This window comes from Pholcus phalangioides, unplaced genomic scaffold, assembly GCF_987345545.1.
Source record: "Pholcus phalangioides strain wild (caught in Gottingen) unplaced genomic scaffold, Ppha-v1.0 ptg000015l_1, whole genome shotgun sequence".
Classification (NCBI taxonomy): Eukaryota; Metazoa; Arthropoda; class Arachnida; order Araneae; family Pholcidae; genus Pholcus; species Pholcus phalangioides.
The window spans coordinates 29292328-29312500 of record NW_028301608.1 but is presented as its reverse complement, the minus strand read 5'-3'; the positions used below and the strand labels follow the sequence as shown (position 1 = coordinate 29312500).

Below are 20173 nucleotides of genomic sequence, written 5' to 3'. Positions count from 1 at the left end.
GTTCTGCTGCTGCGTTTGTGTGTTTGATATCACAAGTCAATTCTCAAATTTTCCTGTTAAAAATACACGCAGCACTGAGATTGTTTCTTTCCGACACGTATCATTGATGGCGGAGTGACAGAACGGATTGGGATGGTTGTTGTTTGTTACACGCGACAATGGCTCCGTTTCTAGTGGAATGAGGATAAAGGGTTAATTCTCTAATCCTTGTGCCCAATCTGGCTCTAGTGTATTTAATTTTTTTTTCTGTTTGGTCCGTAGGGGGCGCAATTTTATTTCAATGAAAGTTAAAATATACACAACGTCGTGGCTTCATGTACCGCGTTATTCAAATAAAATGAAAAAAAAAATCATTTTGATGTTTATTTGATTTGATGCATTTTGATTTCCAGAAGCTTTATTAATTTTAATCTTTCATCAGTTCTCAAGACGCGAACCATATCAACGGTTTGGAGCAGCAATTCAATTGTTTCCCCGTATAATCGAATACCCGCCTAATCGGGCATTGTGTACTGGGTACGTCGATAATCCGTGCAGTGCAAACCATATATACAGCATATGGGGATTTTTTTTTTTGAGATCACAGAGAGGGAGGAGCAATTTTCTTTTTTTCTCTTGAATACATTTATCACAGAAGAAAGTTTTTCATGAAATTTTCGTTTTTATTTTTTTTACAGAAAAAATTTTGCAATTTCGTGATTTTGCAAGCAAATGTGCAAGTCTGATTTACTTTCAGTTAGGTTTCATACACTGAGAAATTATGCATCTATTTCCTCTTCCACTGGTTCTAATAATTCCAAATTTCTATTTTAAGGAATTTAATATCCGAAACATAATAAGTAAGTAGATTTCCGGTAAATAAGCGGCTGGAATGTTTAAGTCAGGCTACGAAAAGTAAGCAAAATAAAATTATTTTGTAGAAATGCCGTAGCTTCAATTTAATTTATGACGGTTCCGCAACACGCAATTTTTATTCAAGAACTAAATAAAACGCTAACATTAAAAAAAATTGAATTTGTTAAATATTGTATGACGTTTAACTCTCCGTTCAAGTTTACTTTCGGAATTTCATAATATCAATCTACATTATACGTAGTTAATGGCTCTTGAGTGAAATTTAGATTTTCAACTGTATTAAAAATTAGATAACTAAAAGAAGTTAAAAAAGAAGTTTTAGTTATTAAAATCTCTATAGAAAGTGAGATTATATAGAAAGTCAAACACCAGAAAGAAAAAGGTCATTGAATCACCCGCAAAACCAAAAAAATAGATTTTTTTAGCAATAAGTTGTAGCTTTTTTCGCACACAATTATGGAAATTCTCTTTTTTTATGCTCGAAATTTCAATAATACGCTGCAATAAATGTTCAATACATAATTTTGATTGCATTTTTCAAGTAATTTGTTATATTCAGCGCTCATTGAATATAATTAACACATTTCTATTTCAAAAACCATACCTGTTCATGATGAATAACCAGGAAAAACTGTGATTTTTTGTGCTTTTTTGTTTTTTGCCGAACTGGTCGGGTTAGAATTTGAGTTCATTAACTAAAAAAATATATCTGTTACTGCCAAGCCGCAGTGTGGTCACTTTGCTAAATGGCCGAGAGTTTTGGCCAAAGTCCGATTTGTGGAAATAATTCAGTCTTTAGCCGGTCAACTCGCGAAATGGCTGGAGAAGCGTGACCAATATCGAATGTGCGATGTAAGACGGGGTCCAGTAGGTCTCAAATCATTTTCTTTTATTGGTAACGTGTGATACACGGCTATAATTATAAAGTAGCTGTATCAAATTAGCTCCATGTGACGAGAGAGAAAAAACTCTACTTATAAAATAATATGCACATATAGTTTTTTCTCTCAAATTTCAAAGAAACAAAATGATTACCGTATCCTGACGTGACTGATGATACGATGTGATGGGTTTTTATAAATAACCTTCCTTTCGGACATTGGCGGGGGATTTCTAGCCACTTCGCGAGCTAACCATTTCAGGCTTTGGCTGTAACATATCTATACATACAATGGATTTTTTTTTTCCCAAATCTTTCAAACTTACCATGACTTCGGTCATCACCAGATTTTCTTCCGAAAATTATTTCTTTCGCAATTTACTAGCAAACGAATTGTGCCAGAAGTGTATTTCTGCACTTTGCCGTCTGAGGGTGAGTCTCTCTAGTGTTGTGCAGGAATTTTAGTGTAAGTACAAGAAATTCTATGTTTCTCTGAATAAATGTGTGAAAGTGATTTTATGTCTAGGGATTGGCATCTATGCTGATATAGAAGGCAGATGGCATCACTTTTTGAGCATCTTAAATAATTGAAGATCACAAGTAAATAAATACAAATTATTTTGTTTCCGGAATGCACAAATTCATTAAAAATCCATAGGGAGTTTACGAGTTGCACGTACGGTGCACCAGCATTAGCCGCATGCGTGTGTGTTGGACTTGAATGTAAAAGATTTCCAAAATACTTTCATATTGAATGAATATATCAACCTCTATAAAAATCATATGTATTTCAATTATACGTTCACAATTTGAGTATTTTGAGGGGGAAATCAATTTCATTTCTGACAACCAAGAAAATGTAAAGTATTGGCTTTTAGGATTTATACGTTTACGCAGTCCATATCATATTCTCTGAGATAGAGAAGAGTCAGAGAGAAAAATACAAAATTCAAGAAAATAGTGGGGTTTTTTTTCCTCCCATGTGACAAAGTCATAAAACTTACAGAAGACAGAATATATATATCGCTGCCTCAGAAATAAAGAAAACAGGGAAAAAGGAACCAGAGAAAAGCAGCATACGAAAGTAAACTTCGTTCCTTGTAAGTTTTTCAACATACAAGGCAAATGTAGTTTTTGGATATCTGCATCGTTGTAGGCTCAATTTGGCGAGATTTAAAAAAAAATGGATGCCCCTTACACTTGCCCGTAGGATCCATAGCCACATCTAGTTAAGGAGACATTCCTATAATATATTCATTGGGTTGAATTTCAGTCTACGAAAATGGATTGAACGCCTTTCTCGAAAACCTACCGATATTGATCTCGGGTATTGTGGGATTATTCAGCACTGCTTCGATAAATAAACAAGACAACAGCCCTTGGTGAGTGCTGCCACTCTATTACAGTGAAAGGACACTTAAAGTAGCAGGAAAATGGAACTATAACTGCCAAGTAACATAATTGGAAGAACGTAAGGTAGATGATCATCGTGGTACCACTCGGATAGCACGACTCATGGAAAGGAAACGGACATCACCATCCCAGAGTTATTTCAGCAATACATCAGTAAAACCCCAACTTGTACCACATTCACAATGCTAACGAAAATACAAGAAAAAATATTTCCAGAATGAGAAAGAGATTAAAGCAATTATCGCTTAAAGTGCAAGGATAAATAAATTTACCTGAAGGTAATAAATAATTCAAACCAATATCGGATGTTTCAGGAACTCAAACACACAAAAATAATGTTAGCATTTGTGATACGTGAATCCTTTGAATCTTAGCAAGCAAAACATTTCTCCCAACTTTAATAAAAAATTAATGGATATTTATCAACATTGCAGATTACCAATTCTACCTAATGAATATTCGAATTCGAATTGAATTTATTCTTGATAAGTATTTGGAAATGAAACTGAATCCCTAAAAAGAAAATTTCCTGCTGAATTTTCTGCAATTTTTCCTCTTTTTCTCCCAGCATAAGATTCTCTCCTTTCGCGATTCCTTTCCACTCGGATTAATCGAATATTCGATTTATATCCTCTCGTTGAGATCACGTTAATAAAAATAAATTGTCGATTCATCCCGTCTTAATGAAAGCATTTTTTTTTCTTCCCTACAGTACGAAGAGTTCCGCCATTATCAGCTCATACTCTATATCTTAATTAGACTCGAAAACGGCGCTTACTACTAATAAAATAGATTCAACTCAAGACAAAAGAGGGAAATAGCAAAAAAAAAAAAAAAAAAATAAAGTAAATATAAAAGGAAGCTACTACAGATTTGCTATAAGAATACAAATTCCAAGGGACCCCTAAAGGAGGAAACCTAAAAATTCAATGGCTTTATTCAGCTTATCCTTTTTACCTTCGACGGTGATTCGACGTTTACTCAACGAAGAGATTTCCCAGCTAATTCGACTAAATTATTGGAGGCTTCTGCGTTGAATGACACTAATTAACGTTGAGGGGAATAGTGTGGGGTGGGCGGAGAAAAAAGTCCTTTTAGTAAGTTGGGTTGCGCTTTTGTAGGTTGCTCAAGACGAAAATAAAAACCCTGCTTCATTGTCCTCTTCAACGAAACGAGCAATCGATTTTAATTGCCTCCCAAGTTGAGTGGTTTCCTGAGGAAAAAAAGACACAAAAACAAAGAGACTGAGGCAATTCCTACTGAGGAAAACTTAACAATGTTTGCCGATGTACTCTGTTTTGAGAGGATAAACGTTTGGTTGTGTGTGAGGTTTTACTCCATCTTGTCCCATGGGGTAGATGCCCCCTCTTCCCTCAAATAGTATCCTTTCAAGTGGCTTTACGGAAATCCAACTTTATCCTTCTTCTTCAGGTACATTCTGAGTAATTAAAACTTAATGAGCTGTCACGATTAAAAATAGGGGAGAGAGATGATCATTCTGTATTGTTCGTTTTCTCCACTGTATACGCCACTGTAATGAAATAATTTCCGTAAAGCACTTTTATTTATTCCTGTGTCCCCCTTTCGTCTCATTTACTTAAATTCCTTGAGCCTCTTATAGAGTGGAATCTTGATCTCATCAGATAATTAATGATCGTCTTTTTTTCTCTAAATTTTCTTTTATTACCATATTGTTTCTCGTCGTAATGACCAAAAATGATCTCAAATTTTTTGTCCTATTTTTTTTTTATTTATATAAAAAAGTTATTTTAGTTATTAACCACAGTTTCTTATTAAAGGAATTTTTTCCCTGATTTATCTAGAGTTGTAATCCCAGAGGGTTGGAAAGAATGGGGCAATTTATTTTAATTGGAATTCGTATTTATATTCTTTATTATTATTATTATTATTATTAAAAATACGTAATGGTGTAGGAAGTAAAATCGGAAGATATAATTTGGAAAACCAACAACTTTACAATGATACCTCGGCTAACGAATATAATTCTTCTGGACTCGCGTTCGTTAGCCGAAACGTGATAGGTTTCTATGGATAATTGTTTAATTTGTTCCAGGTAAGGCCCAAAATGTATAGATAGAATTTCCAGAACTCTAAAAACACTATAAAGAAAGATAGAAAAAATGGTCTGAAGAGACTAAACTGAACAGCTTTAAAGCTGGAGAAATGAAAATTTACAGGAACGTGATATACTGAAGATCTTTTGATTTTGCACACTATCTACACAGCCAACACCAGCTTTAGTCTACCAAAACAGGTGGTAACACAATCCGTTAAAATTCTTAGGTGCACCCATCCGTTTGTGATTTGGTCAGCTCGTTCCTGTTTCTCTAATACATTCAGATGGAAAAGTTAAGTTCCTAGAACTCCAGACTGTCCAATTTGATGCTAAGTGCCTTGCACTGAAGAATGCGTGCTCTGTGGACATAGGCCTCTTTTTCTAATACATTTTTCAATTGGTTATTTTCATTTTACATGAAATAGTTCAAAAAATTTCAGAAAGGGAAGTGAAAGTTCATCAGGAAAAAGATTCTGAGATGGACATGAGTTAATCGGGCTCAAATGATAGCAATTTTTTAATTCTGATGATTGATAATTGGCACGAAAATTCAGCTCACAACGTGTTTGTTTTATTCTTGCATCGGCGTTCATATCAATGAAAATTTTCGTAAGGCGATTCCGTGTTCGTTAGTAGAGGCAGAAAATTTTCACGAAAAACGTATTCATTAGCCGAGGTTTCACTGTATTTTGTATTATATTATACTCAATATTTGAGTTCAATTATAAAGTTCAGTTATGAAAGAATGTCGGGAAGTTAAATTGTAAATTCGGTTTCGACTCACGTTGTGGTACGCTATTTCTATTTCACTCTTTCTTTTTTCGAGAAGAACGAATAAATCTTAGCGTGGATAAGATTACTCTCAAATGACACATAATTTGTCAGTTATTGCGATGGATTTTTGAAAATCTTGTCTGTACCATACTTTTATAAAATAAGCGGAAGTGGATATTTTTTGGGGTGATAACTATGATTAGGCTATAGTTTGTTATTTATGGAGTTAGATAGTGTGATGAATAATTGAGCTGATGGGCAAATTAGAACAGATTTTTCCTTTAGAAAAGTTTTCATAAAAAAATCTGTACGAAAAAAATCAAATTCGTTCCAAAACATAATCATCCACTGTAATTTTCTCACATCTTAGCTGGAAGGTAGTTAGCAGGACGTGCGGGAAACGTACATGCAAATTGCCATACAGTCACGTTTTTCGGGATGAAACGGTGGTAGATTCTTCATGTAGAGATACTAGATACATCAAGATTGAGTATGATAAATATGTCCGTAAGTTATATCTATGTTGGGAACACACTCTTGCCTTCCATTAGATTGCGTAATTGCATTTATATTGCAGCGTTATAATAGCTACTTTATCTTATTAACGGGAGTAAATTGACGTTATTTGCGCTGATATCACGCTTTTCTAGAAAACAAATTGAGAGCAATTCGAATATCAGAAAACATTTTAAACAGCAATATTTCAGTAAATTAAAACCATGTGGCAACGGAATAGGCACAGATACTCATGATATAACAGAGTTTGGTTTTTGGAACATAAAAATATACGATATATACGGACACAGCCAGTATATTTTGGCACACATATTACACAGCCAGTTTGGCTGTGTAAAGAAATATCGATGTTAGGAAATCTGCTCTCCTGGGGGCAGGGTTCGTGTCCCCGTGAGGGCAGAGATGAAAAAATTTTTCTTTCCTAACATCGATATTTCCTCACACAGCCAGTTCCCCGTATATATTGTTTTAACAAAGGAGAGGACGTCTTTTTTCTACATTAGGAAAATATATCTACCATTATAGGACTACAACCATAAAATGGAATATGAGAAAGAAATGTTTTGACAATGAAACAATCAAAATGTTACTCATAAAATCCTATACATTTGATGCGTTGTTGCGGGTGTAGTGTCATCTGGTAGACAAACTAACTTTTTTCCCATTTCCGAAAAAATCTGACGTTATATTATCATGCGTGTCCGAGTTTATTCCATTGTCATATGATTATTATTATTTACTGAAATATAGGTGTTTAGTTTGTTTGGTGACTTTTGAATCGCCCTATATTTCGATCGGATACCTGTAATTATAATTCTCTACCAAAAAATGGTTTAGAGGCCTCTTGAATAGTTCAAAACCCGCTCCATTATCATCAAAATCTTTCCGGACACAAAGCTACAAGTTCCACTTGTATAAGAGAGAGATTGAAATGAAAGGCGACCGCACAAACTAGAATGGCTAGCATTGCTACTTGATCGTTTAAGCACCTCGTACACACATTCCTTTGCGGAATTTCTAACGAATTGATACATGTCGGGATGCGTGTCCTGAGTTTATGTGTGACCCTAACGTATTTATGTTGTCGGATATAGTGTGTATGTGCGCGCGTGCGTGTCTTTGGTGTTCTAATAGTGATGCCAGCTGTCTTCCATATTATTTTGAAGTGGAAATAGTAATTGCCTGAATTTTGATGTTATGTAAGTATATCAAGGTAAGACTGCTCTCGCCGGTGAGAATTTTGCAAATGAGAACCGGTTCATATACGGCTACCGCAAGTAGTCTCCAAAAACGAGTGGTCAGCCTATTATTCGCAGTCCTTTCTTTACGACTGCGGATCGGTGTCAATAGTTGAAAATTTCACAGACAGGCTAGAATGGGCAAAAATAGTTTGAGATCCGGCAAAAATGTGATAAACAGGAGAAATGATTTGCGGACCGTAAAAAAAATAAATGAATAGAAAAAATAATTTGAGATCCAGCAAAAATACGTAAATCGGAGAAATGATTTGCGTTCCGGCAAATATATACGGCAGAATAAATTATTTGAATAGCGGCAAAAAAAATGCGTAAATTTTAGATTCCCATCACGGTAATTTTTTGCACAGGAGGGCAAATCAGACCGGGACCTACGACCTATTGCCAATTCCACGAACGGCAGCATTCTTTTTTGTATACTCCACGAGAGGCTGGTGTGCTAACCTCTCGGTGTGGGACTCCCTGAGGTGTAGCTACTTATTTTCTTTTGTGATTCCATGCTGCAATCGCTTTCACCGAGCATATTTATTTTCCGGTGTATATACGCTTTAGTAACAACGTATGCATCTGGGGTTCAAATGGTTTATACTCTGGCATTACATCACCGCATACCCTCAGACAAACACGACGGACATTAAGAGGGTCGGCACCCTCCTCGAATCTGGTTCCGCTGACTCTCGATTCGGGATTTATTTCCGTCTCACCCAGTCAGAACTGTACTGAGTGGGATGGCGGTGTCCGATTTACGGAGTTTACCTGTATGTCCTTAGGACTATGTCAGGGGTGTGTCGATGCATACCCTCAGACAAAAGACTTCCATTTTGGCCAACTGCCAGAGTCCAGAATACTGGAAGATAAGAATTCTAGACAACCCTCTGAACTTTCGACGTTTGCAAAAGTTGATTCAATTCCTGGACCGTAACCTACATCTACTCCACATTAAGACGTGAGCTGTAGGAGCAAGTGGTCAACATTCACGCTCAGATTACCCGTCTTATGAGTCAACAAGAGATTTAGAATGGATACCTATTAGGGGGGGGGGGGGGGGGTTGGTGAACGCAAACTTTCCAGAAAACACATATTCGAGTTTTTCAATTTCCAAACCTCTGAAATTTTCTGCGTCTAACTGTGTTCAAGTTTTTTTCTACCTGTACTAAAAAATATTTAAAAAATATTTTAATATAAACTGCTGACACAGGCATTATATACATGCTAATGTTTTCTACTGGAATGCTCTTTTCTCCACGTTTTTAGCTAGATAAAGAAACTTTTTCGAACACAACTCATTCGAATGTCTTGAACGTTTGTGTAGCTCTCAACACTACGATGTTGCATACTTTAACATGGGATTTTTTTTTACTTAAAATCAGTTAAAAAGTTTTCATGGCACAAAATATGGGTAAATTTTTGTGATGTTTGAAAAAGCTGCACGTTGTTGAAGTTGAAATTCAAGAAAAAAACAATGAGCAACAATTAAAATCCGAAATGCTCGAGTTCAACTGTACAAAAATATCGATAGTATTTTATAAAAAAAATACCGAGTGCGCGTAAAGTGAATAAATTTTTTTTAAATGTTCCTTAAAAAGGAAGGAGATTTTTTTCCCTTAGGAAAACATGGAAAGGTAAGATCGGGCACCAACCCGACGATAATTCATATCTTATTCCGGAGTGATTGCTTATACTGAAAATCTATGCGATTAGCGTTGTATGAATTTATTTGCAGAATCTATCATATAGAAGACAAGATTATTTTGCGACTATCTACATAAGGATAATGGTATGATTACGGACCGATTAATTGTGAGCAATGTTATGATCGTCCCCTTATATATATATATACAACAGATTCCTTATTGTATATATATGTATGTATGAAATATCGTTGTTTCTTATTTTCTACATAAATTAATAAATTTCCGAATACACCCATCCTCCGGAAACACTTTGATATCTCTTTGAGATGGGCCGCGAGGTGCATACGGTTCTTCAATATATAATGTATCTCATGTCGCCGTTTCTGTTGAGTGTGCGCTTGTGTCAGGAAAGGACGAACCGGGTATCGAACTCACAACACTTCCAAACATCCTTTAGTCCCTTAGGCGAGACGATCTTGTCGACCTGCGTGGGCTACCGAGCTCAATACGTAAGTAGGAGAAATAATTTGAGGAGCGGGGGAAGTACATAGGATATGGAAAATAGTTTGAGGACCGGTAAAACATACATAAAAAACAAAAATAATTTGAAGAAAAAATCACAAATAGGAGAAATAATTCGAGGGCTGGCAAAAAAAAATTAAATAGGAGAAATAATTTTAGGACCAGTAAAAAAATATATTTACGTGAATTGAGAGAAATGTTTCGCGGACCAGCGGTGAAAACACACAAGATTAACACACTATCGGTTAACACACAATGAATAAAATTTGTTCGAAATTGGTAATTAACCGTAGTTTCGAATCTAAATTGGATAAAAATGACAGTATCGCATCAGAAAATATCGATTAAATGACAATTATAGTTTAAGTAACCACTACAAAAGTGATGATAACTTAAAAAAAAACGCGAATTAATCTGTAACTACTATCGAAAATTAATAATTATCAAAACATCATTAGCGTACCAGACCAAACGTGTAAGATATTCTTAGTAGGGTTTTTATTTTTTTTAATTATCACGGGGAGAAATCCATCTCAGTAAATATACTTACATGTATCCATTTATTTCGTTATTTCCGAAGAAAACAGCTGCAACGATTCAGAGATTTAGCAATGATTACTTGTTGCAAAATAGGAATTTAATTGGAATTGCTTAACTATTTACAATCAGTCAAAAAATTCGTTTAGAGTTTATTTGACGGGTTGTTTTTTTTTTCTTTCTCGCTCTTATTTCATTAATCACTGCTTAATTTGATTCGGTAAATGAGAAAAGATTCTCGTTATAAATGGAAGAAAATACTTTTCGAGAAAACATTTAATTCGAAAAAAATTTTTGATGAAAAAATTCTGATAAAAATAGTTAAAAACTGTAGATCTCATTACGAATATACTTCGTTGAGATTAAATCAAGCATTTTTGTATGAGCTTGCTTTTACGTTTTACTAATCCTCTAATGCGGGAAAATAAACTTTAACAAACTTTTTATATTATTTTTTTCAAATTACTATATTATGGTTTTGTGTCATTATTATTGATATTTATATTAATTATTCCCATATATTTTTTATTTCATATTACTATTGTTTAAAAAACATTCTGACAGTTGTGTTTACCGTGTCGATATCGTAATAAATTCACATCGTTCGATCACCGTGACCGCATAAATGTAAAATGAGATTGGTTTTCTGCGTTTATTCAATTTGGAAAAGTAAAGTTGTTGGTCCTTGCTTTGAAAAAATCATCAAAGTGGCATTGTCATTCATACATAAAACTGTATATTGATACATAAAACTGTAAATATGGAAGTAGATATGTATTTTTTCACTTCGTAACTGTACTTACTGGATAGTTCAGTACCCAAAACAAAAAGACATATTCATTTTAATAAAGCACCGTGGAATTTCCATTTCAGAAAATAGAATAGTCCGTTAAGTACCAGTGATCTTTTCACTGTGACCTTCTAAATTGTAAATGTGTTTTATAGGTGAGAAAAAAGTAAAATGCGTAAAATAATTTACTTTTTTTTTATTGTTGCGTTTCGTTTATTTTCGACATGAATTTATTTACTAACATTTATTTAATGACATTTATTTTCGAACATCTCCGAGATGTTCTGGTCATGAAATTCTGATTGATTGAATGATAACTTTGCGTTGACCGCACAAACATGATTTGAGCCCTCTCTTCAAGATTGCGATGTGGCCTACATTCCTGGTCGTTTCTCGACGGCTAAGCTGTTAGTTAACAACTTATGGAGGCTGGAATAGCTTTAGTCCAGGAGGTAGAAATCGAACATTTTTTTCTTTGTTAAACTTTATATCCACTAGTGAAATAAGTGTAGTGTGATCATCAAAAACTCCAGGCTGGAGTCCTGTTTTAGGATTTGAGGAGAGAGTTCCAATTTCTTCTTCGCATTTTTCAATATTCTACGTAAAATGAATAAAATATTATAATAATTTAGGGAATCCCAAAAGTTACGAAATGTATGGTACAGTATTTAGAAACTGCGAAATTGTTTTTCCAAGCACTTTTTAGTCTATTTTCCTCTAATAAATGTTGTTAAAAGTGTTCAAATCTCTTGAATAAATGTGTATTGAAATATATCATCTTCTTGCTGTGGTCTTTCTTTTCACGCAAATGTTCAGTCGCTACAAACTTTGCATAAAAGAAGCAGACACCGCAATTTCCTGCATATAATCTACAGATACAAACTTAGAAGCTATGATAAGAATATCAACGTATTGTTCACAGCGGTGGTGTGTAATCCGCTTGTGAAAATTCCATTCATTAATAATGAGAACTTAACCCTTTAAGCGCTCTTTAAAATTTTCATGATCTGCATAATAACTGCCACATTGAAAATAAAAGCATGTTAAGAACCCAAGATACTCCGGGGTGACCGAAATATCTTGGGTTCTTAACATGAAAATTTTAAAAACCGCTTAAAGGATAAAGCAGATCAAATTTGTGACGAGTTATCTTGGGATTGCCACTGTAATGGTTAAGGAGCGGATAATGCTGTTTGTCTTGTTTCTGTAGAGAAATTCCTAAATTTTCCAACTCGCATCTAGACACCAAAAATGAATCTTTAAAAATGTTTTTTAACAGATCATTTTTTTTTAAATATATATTTATTTCTATTGTAACCTTTCAGAGAAAAAATCATCAGAAGAGACGCAGCAGTATGAAGTCTTCATTAAAAAATTCCGATATTTTTTCAACGCGTTAATCTGTGAATTATGCACCAAAAAATACTGTACATTTCAGGGTCGAATAAATCTAACGCCCGACATACCAGAAAAAAAATATTGATTTGGGAATGCAATATTTTAAGTCGAACATGTAAATTTCTTCCATATATTCCTGTATATTCGTACAGTATTGGTACTTTCGCAACAAACGCAAGTTCAAAGATATTGCTATTCCAAGACATTCCTATTCCTATAGATATTCCTTCCAAGCCTACGGTACCAAATTAAGCTCCCAAGTTTCGTGATTTTCTGCAGCTGCTCAGTACCCCCTGACACAGCAGTACGAGTTTTGTGCTTACGATAGCCCTTTACAGAAAAGAAGTGAAGCCGAAACGGCCATACAAACACAAATGGCGACAAATATAAAAGTACCAATCTTTCGGTGAGAGATAGCTAAAAAAAGGAAGTCATTCGGAATCGGCTTCAAATTGTGGATTTTGATCTGAATCTTTGCGTTCATGAAATAGCAGTCGTGTGACAAGATGATAGAATCAATATTTCCGATACAAAATACTGATAAACAAAATTACTAATTCAAACAAAAATTAGCGTAAATTATTGGTATTACTGGTAACAAAATTACTAATTAATACTGATAACAAAATTACTAATTAATACTGATAACAAAATTACTAATTAATACTGATAACAAAATTACTAATTAATACTGGTAACAAAATTATCAACACAATAAATTTAATGAAGTAGTTCATACATAAATTATGAAAATAAAAGAGTTGGAAGAATTTACGGCATAATTATCGATATAATGACCAATTTCTCTTTGTGTATGAATCTGGAATTAAAATGTTTTATCGAAAAAAACTTATCGATCATAATCAGACTGTGTAAGAATGTTTGCAAACGACTTTGTAATCAATTAACCGATTTATCTATACAATCTCATCTTTATCACTTGACAAACGTTGGGAAAAGTTTTTAATTCTTCTGATTTCTTTCCTTAACGACTTAGCTGACATGCCCGTTTCCGACACGGGCATGTCCCTAAATTGACATGCTCGATCGTAATCTTTGCCCCCAGAGGACGCTAACGAAAAAGTATATATTTAACTTAATCTTCCATACGCTATGGCTTCATGCAACAGTAATAATGAAATCTAGATACATAATCTATCTAAAAATAATATTATTTATATTCCGTGCACAAAAATTAAAATATAGAGCTGTTTATTATTTCCGAAATGATACCGAAAATTTTACAGAAAAAAACCAACAAAAAATAGTACATTGAAAAAATACCCATTGGATATCATTGAATAAAATAATCGAAATTGCGTGTTTCGATAAATTAAAAAAATAAAATCGAAACTTTGAGTTAACGTTTGAACCGAAGTATCCAATACGAGTGTTATTTACAATCCAATACGGAGACACATCTTCATCCTCGAACTTACTTTTTATATCATAGTATGATTCAAGCGAGGTATTGAAAGTCACACGCAGTGAGCTCTATTAACCAATACTTTCTAGAGTGTTCTTCTCTATCTGTTAAGACCTTGATCCTGTGAATATCTTGACTTTTACCGTTCTTAATAATGCTCTTAAATGGAATTTTCAGAAATTACACTTTTTATCAACGAGATATTTGCTTACACAATACAGTATAACGTCCCCATAACGGACACCCATGAGACCGGAAATTACCTCCTCTAACGAGAAATGTCCGTGTTTATCAATGGACAGGTCTATTCAGTCTCGTCGATGGAATTCAAGAAAGTGTCCGTTAAGGTAGAGGCGTGTCCAATACCAGGAGTGTCCGGTATTGTAGGTTATTTTACTCTGTATAACGGTTTTTATTTTCTCTACGAATTATAAATAAATTTGTGTTTTTATCAATTCAATAAGAATAGAAAAATCACTAAAAATATCAAAATGCAAGTTCATCCGCGTGGTCTGACGGTTGATTCTGAAACCTTCTGATATATGCTGTTACATTTATGCGTATATGTGTTTTTGCACACTGTATATTTGTATGAGTATATCATTCATATTTATTTCTTTATTTCATTTTTACTCAAAATAACAAAAAAAAAACTTCCGGAAATGTAAAAATCTATGTTTCTCAAACTGTGTTAAGTGGTGTGCTTCATATTTATGGTAATTATTTTCTTTCATTTAAATTGAAATTGAATCGATATTTAAAAAAAAAATCAACATCTCACTATTCTTATTGAATGAACATCTTCTTCACATTCAGTGATAAATGATATTTTTTAAAGATATAATATAGGTATTGCTTATATTATCTTTTATTAATTATTTCACAAAAATGATAATCTGACAGATAAGCGTGACTATGGGATGAAAATAAAGTACGATGCTTTTCTTTAAATAAGTGTTCCCCGTGGCGGGAATAGTTCAATTAATATTGATAATAAACAATCGGTGTGTAATTACGGTTAAGCGCAATAATTTCTATCATCCTGACGACGGAACAGCACCGATTCCCAGTACAATACAGCTGGAGAAACACCATTAAAGGGGAAATGCGTATGAATATGATTCTACTCACCACTAATGAAATGCCACAAGTTTAACAAGATGATCATCCTCAGCCCGGTCATTATGATGGCAATATCCTGATGATGATGATGAAAAAGAAACATTTATAAACTAATTGTCAACACTGTACACAGTTTTACGAATCCACAGTATTTTTTCAGATCACAACAGCAACACGTTTGTTTCACTGCAGTGCATTGTATACATATAATATGCATCACAACTCCGAAAATGTATATAGATGTCTTTCCTTAGTGGAATTATGCATGTAATTATTCGCTTTATATGCTCAGTCAATTCTCAATAAAATTTTAGAAATATTATTAATTTTACGTCATGATTTAGAAGTAATTCATCGCGAACACCAGTTGAATATCTGATTATATGTGTGGAGCTTGATTTTAGCTGTCTAGACAGTAGGTGCTATAGCTCCATTCCAATTCAGTCACCGGAGAGTGTGTATTTGCCACGAATTGAGCACGCAACAGCTTTAGGTTGATGACACACGTGCAAAACATTTCGTCTAGTCCTCATCTCCATACTGCACGCAACTGAATTTTCCAACTAAAAGTTTGTGTTTCACTTTTGCTATCTTTTATCTATTGTGATTCCCAACACACACACAGACACAAGAAAAAGTTTTTTTCAAAATAATTATATTTTCCTTAAATATATTGTTGTTTTTCTTTTAATTTGCTCACAAAATAAATCAGTTTCGTGAAATCCAATCGATGGTACGAAAAAGAATAGACCGTATTTAGACTCGTATCAAACGGGAAAAAAAAATGAAATGAGGTGAAATTTCCGGAAGAGTAAAGTCGGGAAAATGAAATAAAACGCGCCGCCGTGTGGTGTATTCTTTAAGACAAAGAACATACAGAGAGCAGGGTGATAAAAATCGGAGCAAGAACGAGTTGAGTTAGTTGCCTTGAGGATAACTCGACTTCGAATGAAGGGCTGGTCCTGCGCACTGCGGCAATAGTCGCAGCCCTTGTGTTGTTGACAAGTCAGGAAATTTCTCCAGCTTTTCCTCACGTGGACCGAATGCGCTAACGGTGACATCTATCGGTTGGGAAATGAATCTCAAATTTCAAAGCAGTATTCGTGTGATTATTATTACTCTTTCAGGAATATCCGATATCTAAAAAAAAAAAAAAATGACGATATAGAATGCGAAATTCAATGATGCAACTTCGAAATAAAAATTTTTATGAAAATTTAGAAAAAAAATTACAAGTCAAAAACTGAAAAAAAACGGAATAAAATTATTACTACAATGCATTCTGTTATAATTTAAACTGTGTAGAAAAATTTCGGAATTTTAAAGTCTCTCCGCTGGCAAGCGTCTAGAGGTGACCGTACACGTTGAGACAACTTTTGCAATGGAACCTTGGATCAAAATGCATTTATTCGATCGAAAGTTCAGAAACAGCCGAATGTCACAGAAAATAAGACATACCAATGTAACAGGCTATGTGAGCACTCAGAGTGGTGTCCGAGGGTACAAATGCACGACTGACGCGAATAAAGAAATCACTAACCCACTCGCAGAAGCCTGGTTTGATCATTTTTGTCGCACCACGGTCATTTTCTACATGCGAGGGCTAATTAGACTGGGACCCACAATTCATTGCCGATTCCTAACGGCAGGCTTGTTTTTTCCTTATACTCATCGAGAGGTTGGTGCGTTAACCCCTCGATGGGGGACTAATTGGTAGCAATTTTTTCTGCGCTCATGTCGCCGTTTCTGACAAGGACGAACAGGGTATCGAACTCGCAACATCTCTAAACATCCTTTGGCATTTTAGGCGATCATCTTATCGACCTGAGCTACCGCACCCTCCGAAGCCTGGTGCCGAGTTAATATACACACAAAAACAGACAAATTGCTCACCGACGTCGCTGAAAAAAGATGTTCTAAAAATACGGATGCCGAATGTAACCAAACTACAGCAATCGAATATAAAAGGACATCTCCAAAATAATTAATAATATATAGTACGTTGCCCATAAAATAGGTTATAGTTGTCTTATCTATAAGTATGGATACCTTCCCGATGTATCCCAATGTGTTTTTCTCGTACTTCTTTTTAATCTTGTCAACAGCAACAAAGATCCCGACAACAAGTTCTCCTACCAAGTCCACCTGTATGTCGTAGACGAATGATTTCAAGGTGGCCCGAGAAGAAGCAGTCCAGTGGATGCAGATCTGGGTAGCCTGTATGCCCCGCCAAGTTACGATTAGTTAGTTGTAAATGCTGCTTAAAGAGGTCATTCCAAAAAAAAACAAATTCATATTTTTAAATGTAGTTTAGCTTGTGAAGTTTTCTGTGAATGTGATTCACAAATTGCGAAACGTAAATTGGATTCAAAGTCGTGAAAATTGTGCAATTCTGAAAAAAAATTTAGTGATAAAATTGTAAAGGAAATGTAATCCCCATTTATTGTGAATAATAAGATAAAATGATTGAGTTTGTTCTATCTGTGCACAGTCCCTGAAATTGATAATTTCGAGTCAATTAAAACTTGCCAACACCGTTATAAGTTCGAAAACACATACTGATTTTATACATTTAGTATCCTGATAAATATTGCAAGAAATGTTTTTTTTGCAAATTATTTTATTAGAGCGATATCTACATTTCTATAATTGCAACGTTTAACAGACGGTGACTGTATAATAAGTTAATTTCTTTATTTTTGTATGTATACGATCCCTCAAACAAATTTTTAGATTTTTAAGTAATGACACGTGATTTGAAAACTTTGTTTTATTGAAAGTATGTTTGCAAAGTCAACGGTTGCAGAAATATCTGCTTGCAAACAATTTGGGGGGGGGCGGGAGAACAGCCTGTATAATAATGTCTACCACCTGAAGAAAACTGTTAAACAATAATACGTAGGGATAGGATTTTTATGACCTAAACACGCTTGAAAATGCTCCATGAAAAATGCATTTATGGTCTATAAAATAAAAATATATATGCTCCTTAAAACAAGAAGAAAGATCTAAAAATAATCAATTTCCGGTAAAGAAAATTTTAATGAAATGATGTATCAATGAGGAATACGAAGCTGGTTTTTTTAAACAGTTGGCTGATGCGAAGATATATTTAGGAAATAGAGAAAATTCAACTTGGAGCTCGTGTGTACTGAACGGGACCGTACATGGACGGTCGGACCTAACTCGAGCCAAAGCTCACTAGCGGCAGGGGAGAGTGACATCGTCGACGGATAAGTCGCCATCTGGTGGCAGTGTCAGCAGCTGTGACCTTTGCCCTGAGTTACGTACGACCGTCCATGTCCGGTCCCGTTCAGTGCACACGAGTTCCGAGAATAAAATATTTTTTTCAACAGTATTTCGTCTTGTTTTTCTGTATTGATGTGGTAATGCACATGCAGACGAAACAACCTACTGAATTGTTGATTCCTGATTGAAAGACAGACGACAAATCAATTGAATCAACAAAATATATAAATTAATTTACTGCGCCATGTTATTCTTGAGGGGAAAGACTACAGTGGAAGGAAAAAATGAGAGATCACCATAGCCCCCACAAGGGTGGGCCCTGGGACACAATTTCTAAATATTTTTGTTCGTGATATAAATTCACTATAGAAAGGCCCGTGAAAAGTGTGGTTTGGGCCCTGCTTAACTATGTGGGGGTGGGGGAACATGTGCGAGACATAAATTCAAATATCTCTAACATTGGCATTAAATTCAGAGACTTTGAAAATGTTCAACATTTTTTCCCCGATGATATGCTATATTAGCCTCTAACTTGTTATGCCATGAAGAAGCTGTGTTACTTTTTTTTTATTAATATAATTTAGGTATTTCGTTAATTTTCTTGGTTTTTTACATGATAAAAGAAACTTAATTAATCTATTTACTCCAACATTCTCTATTGTAAAAATGTTTTTTTAAAAAAAGAGAATAATCTAAAAACTTATTTTCGTGGATATTAAATTTTTTTGTACATAATCTAGTTAAAATTTAATAAAAATGTGCCAATTCAGGGATTGTTTTCAGAAAAAAAATTGTAATGTTATTCAAGATATGTAATAAAAAACTCTCTGAAAAAAAATCGTATTTGAATGATAAGTAAACATTAATACATGTAAGAGGAAATAATACACATGCCAAAGTCAAACTAATAAGAATGAGAAAGGGAAAAAATACGAGCGAAAATAATGTAAATAAAGCAATTGTTGCCACGAATGTAGAAGAAATGTTGATTTTTTCGATACGCAGCAGTAGTTGTAAAATTTTTGCTTCTCGTTGATTGGTCAAATGATGAACTGAACCGAAGTACCAAACTGAACGAACCCAAAGACCGTTCGTAACCAGTCACGTGATCGTAAGGACAATGTTCAAGAAGAGGGGACTGCATCTATGAAATTGTCCTCCACACTATCCATAGAGCAGCTCCTTAGTTAAGGACAAGAACAGAATTAGTGTTTTTTTTTAGGACAAGGGCAAACCTTGAGGACAAGACTAGCGTGCAACAGGTCTATTTCGTAAAATTCTGTCTCTAGCTTTAAGAAGGGAAAAGAAACAGGTATTGCCACTAGGACAAATATCCTAACATACAGATGTTCTAAACGCTAAGATCCTCTTTTTATTTAACCTCTACCTTGAAGTCTCTCAGTAGAAGATGGGATGGCAAGGATTATTTCTCATTGAAAATGCAGAAATATGCAAAATAATGCGTTAAAAATCACATATTAAAATATACTTTATCTTATAAAAGTAGTGAAATATGCAAAAAAAGAAGAAAAATGTATATATATATATATATATATATATATATGCAAAGCCATGGAAATCCTAGCCCTAGTAATAGATAGATAGAACCTCTCACAACCCCGGACTGATTAAAAAGTCATACAACATCAACGCAAATCAGAAGAGTGAACACAAATATCAATAAATTTTCATTCTCCAACAACAAACAGACATTACATTATGCT

At 34.4% G+C, this 20173-nt stretch overlaps 1 protein-coding gene across 1 annotated transcript in view; it reads right to left on the bottom strand.

Annotated features, from left to right (window-relative positions):
- LOC149075777 (nephrin-like) overlaps positions 1 to 16169 on the bottom strand; it is a 154345-nt gene extending 138176 nt beyond the window's left edge. Inside the window, exon 1 of the mRNA XM_089243287.1 lies at positions 15210 to 16169. Coding sequence (XP_089099413.1) covers positions 15210 to 15303 — 94 coding nt within the window. The 5' untranslated portion in view covers positions 15304 to 16169. The remainder of the gene's footprint in view (positions 1 to 15209) is intronic.
- Between the last annotated feature and the right edge of the window lie 4004 nt (positions 16170 to 20173).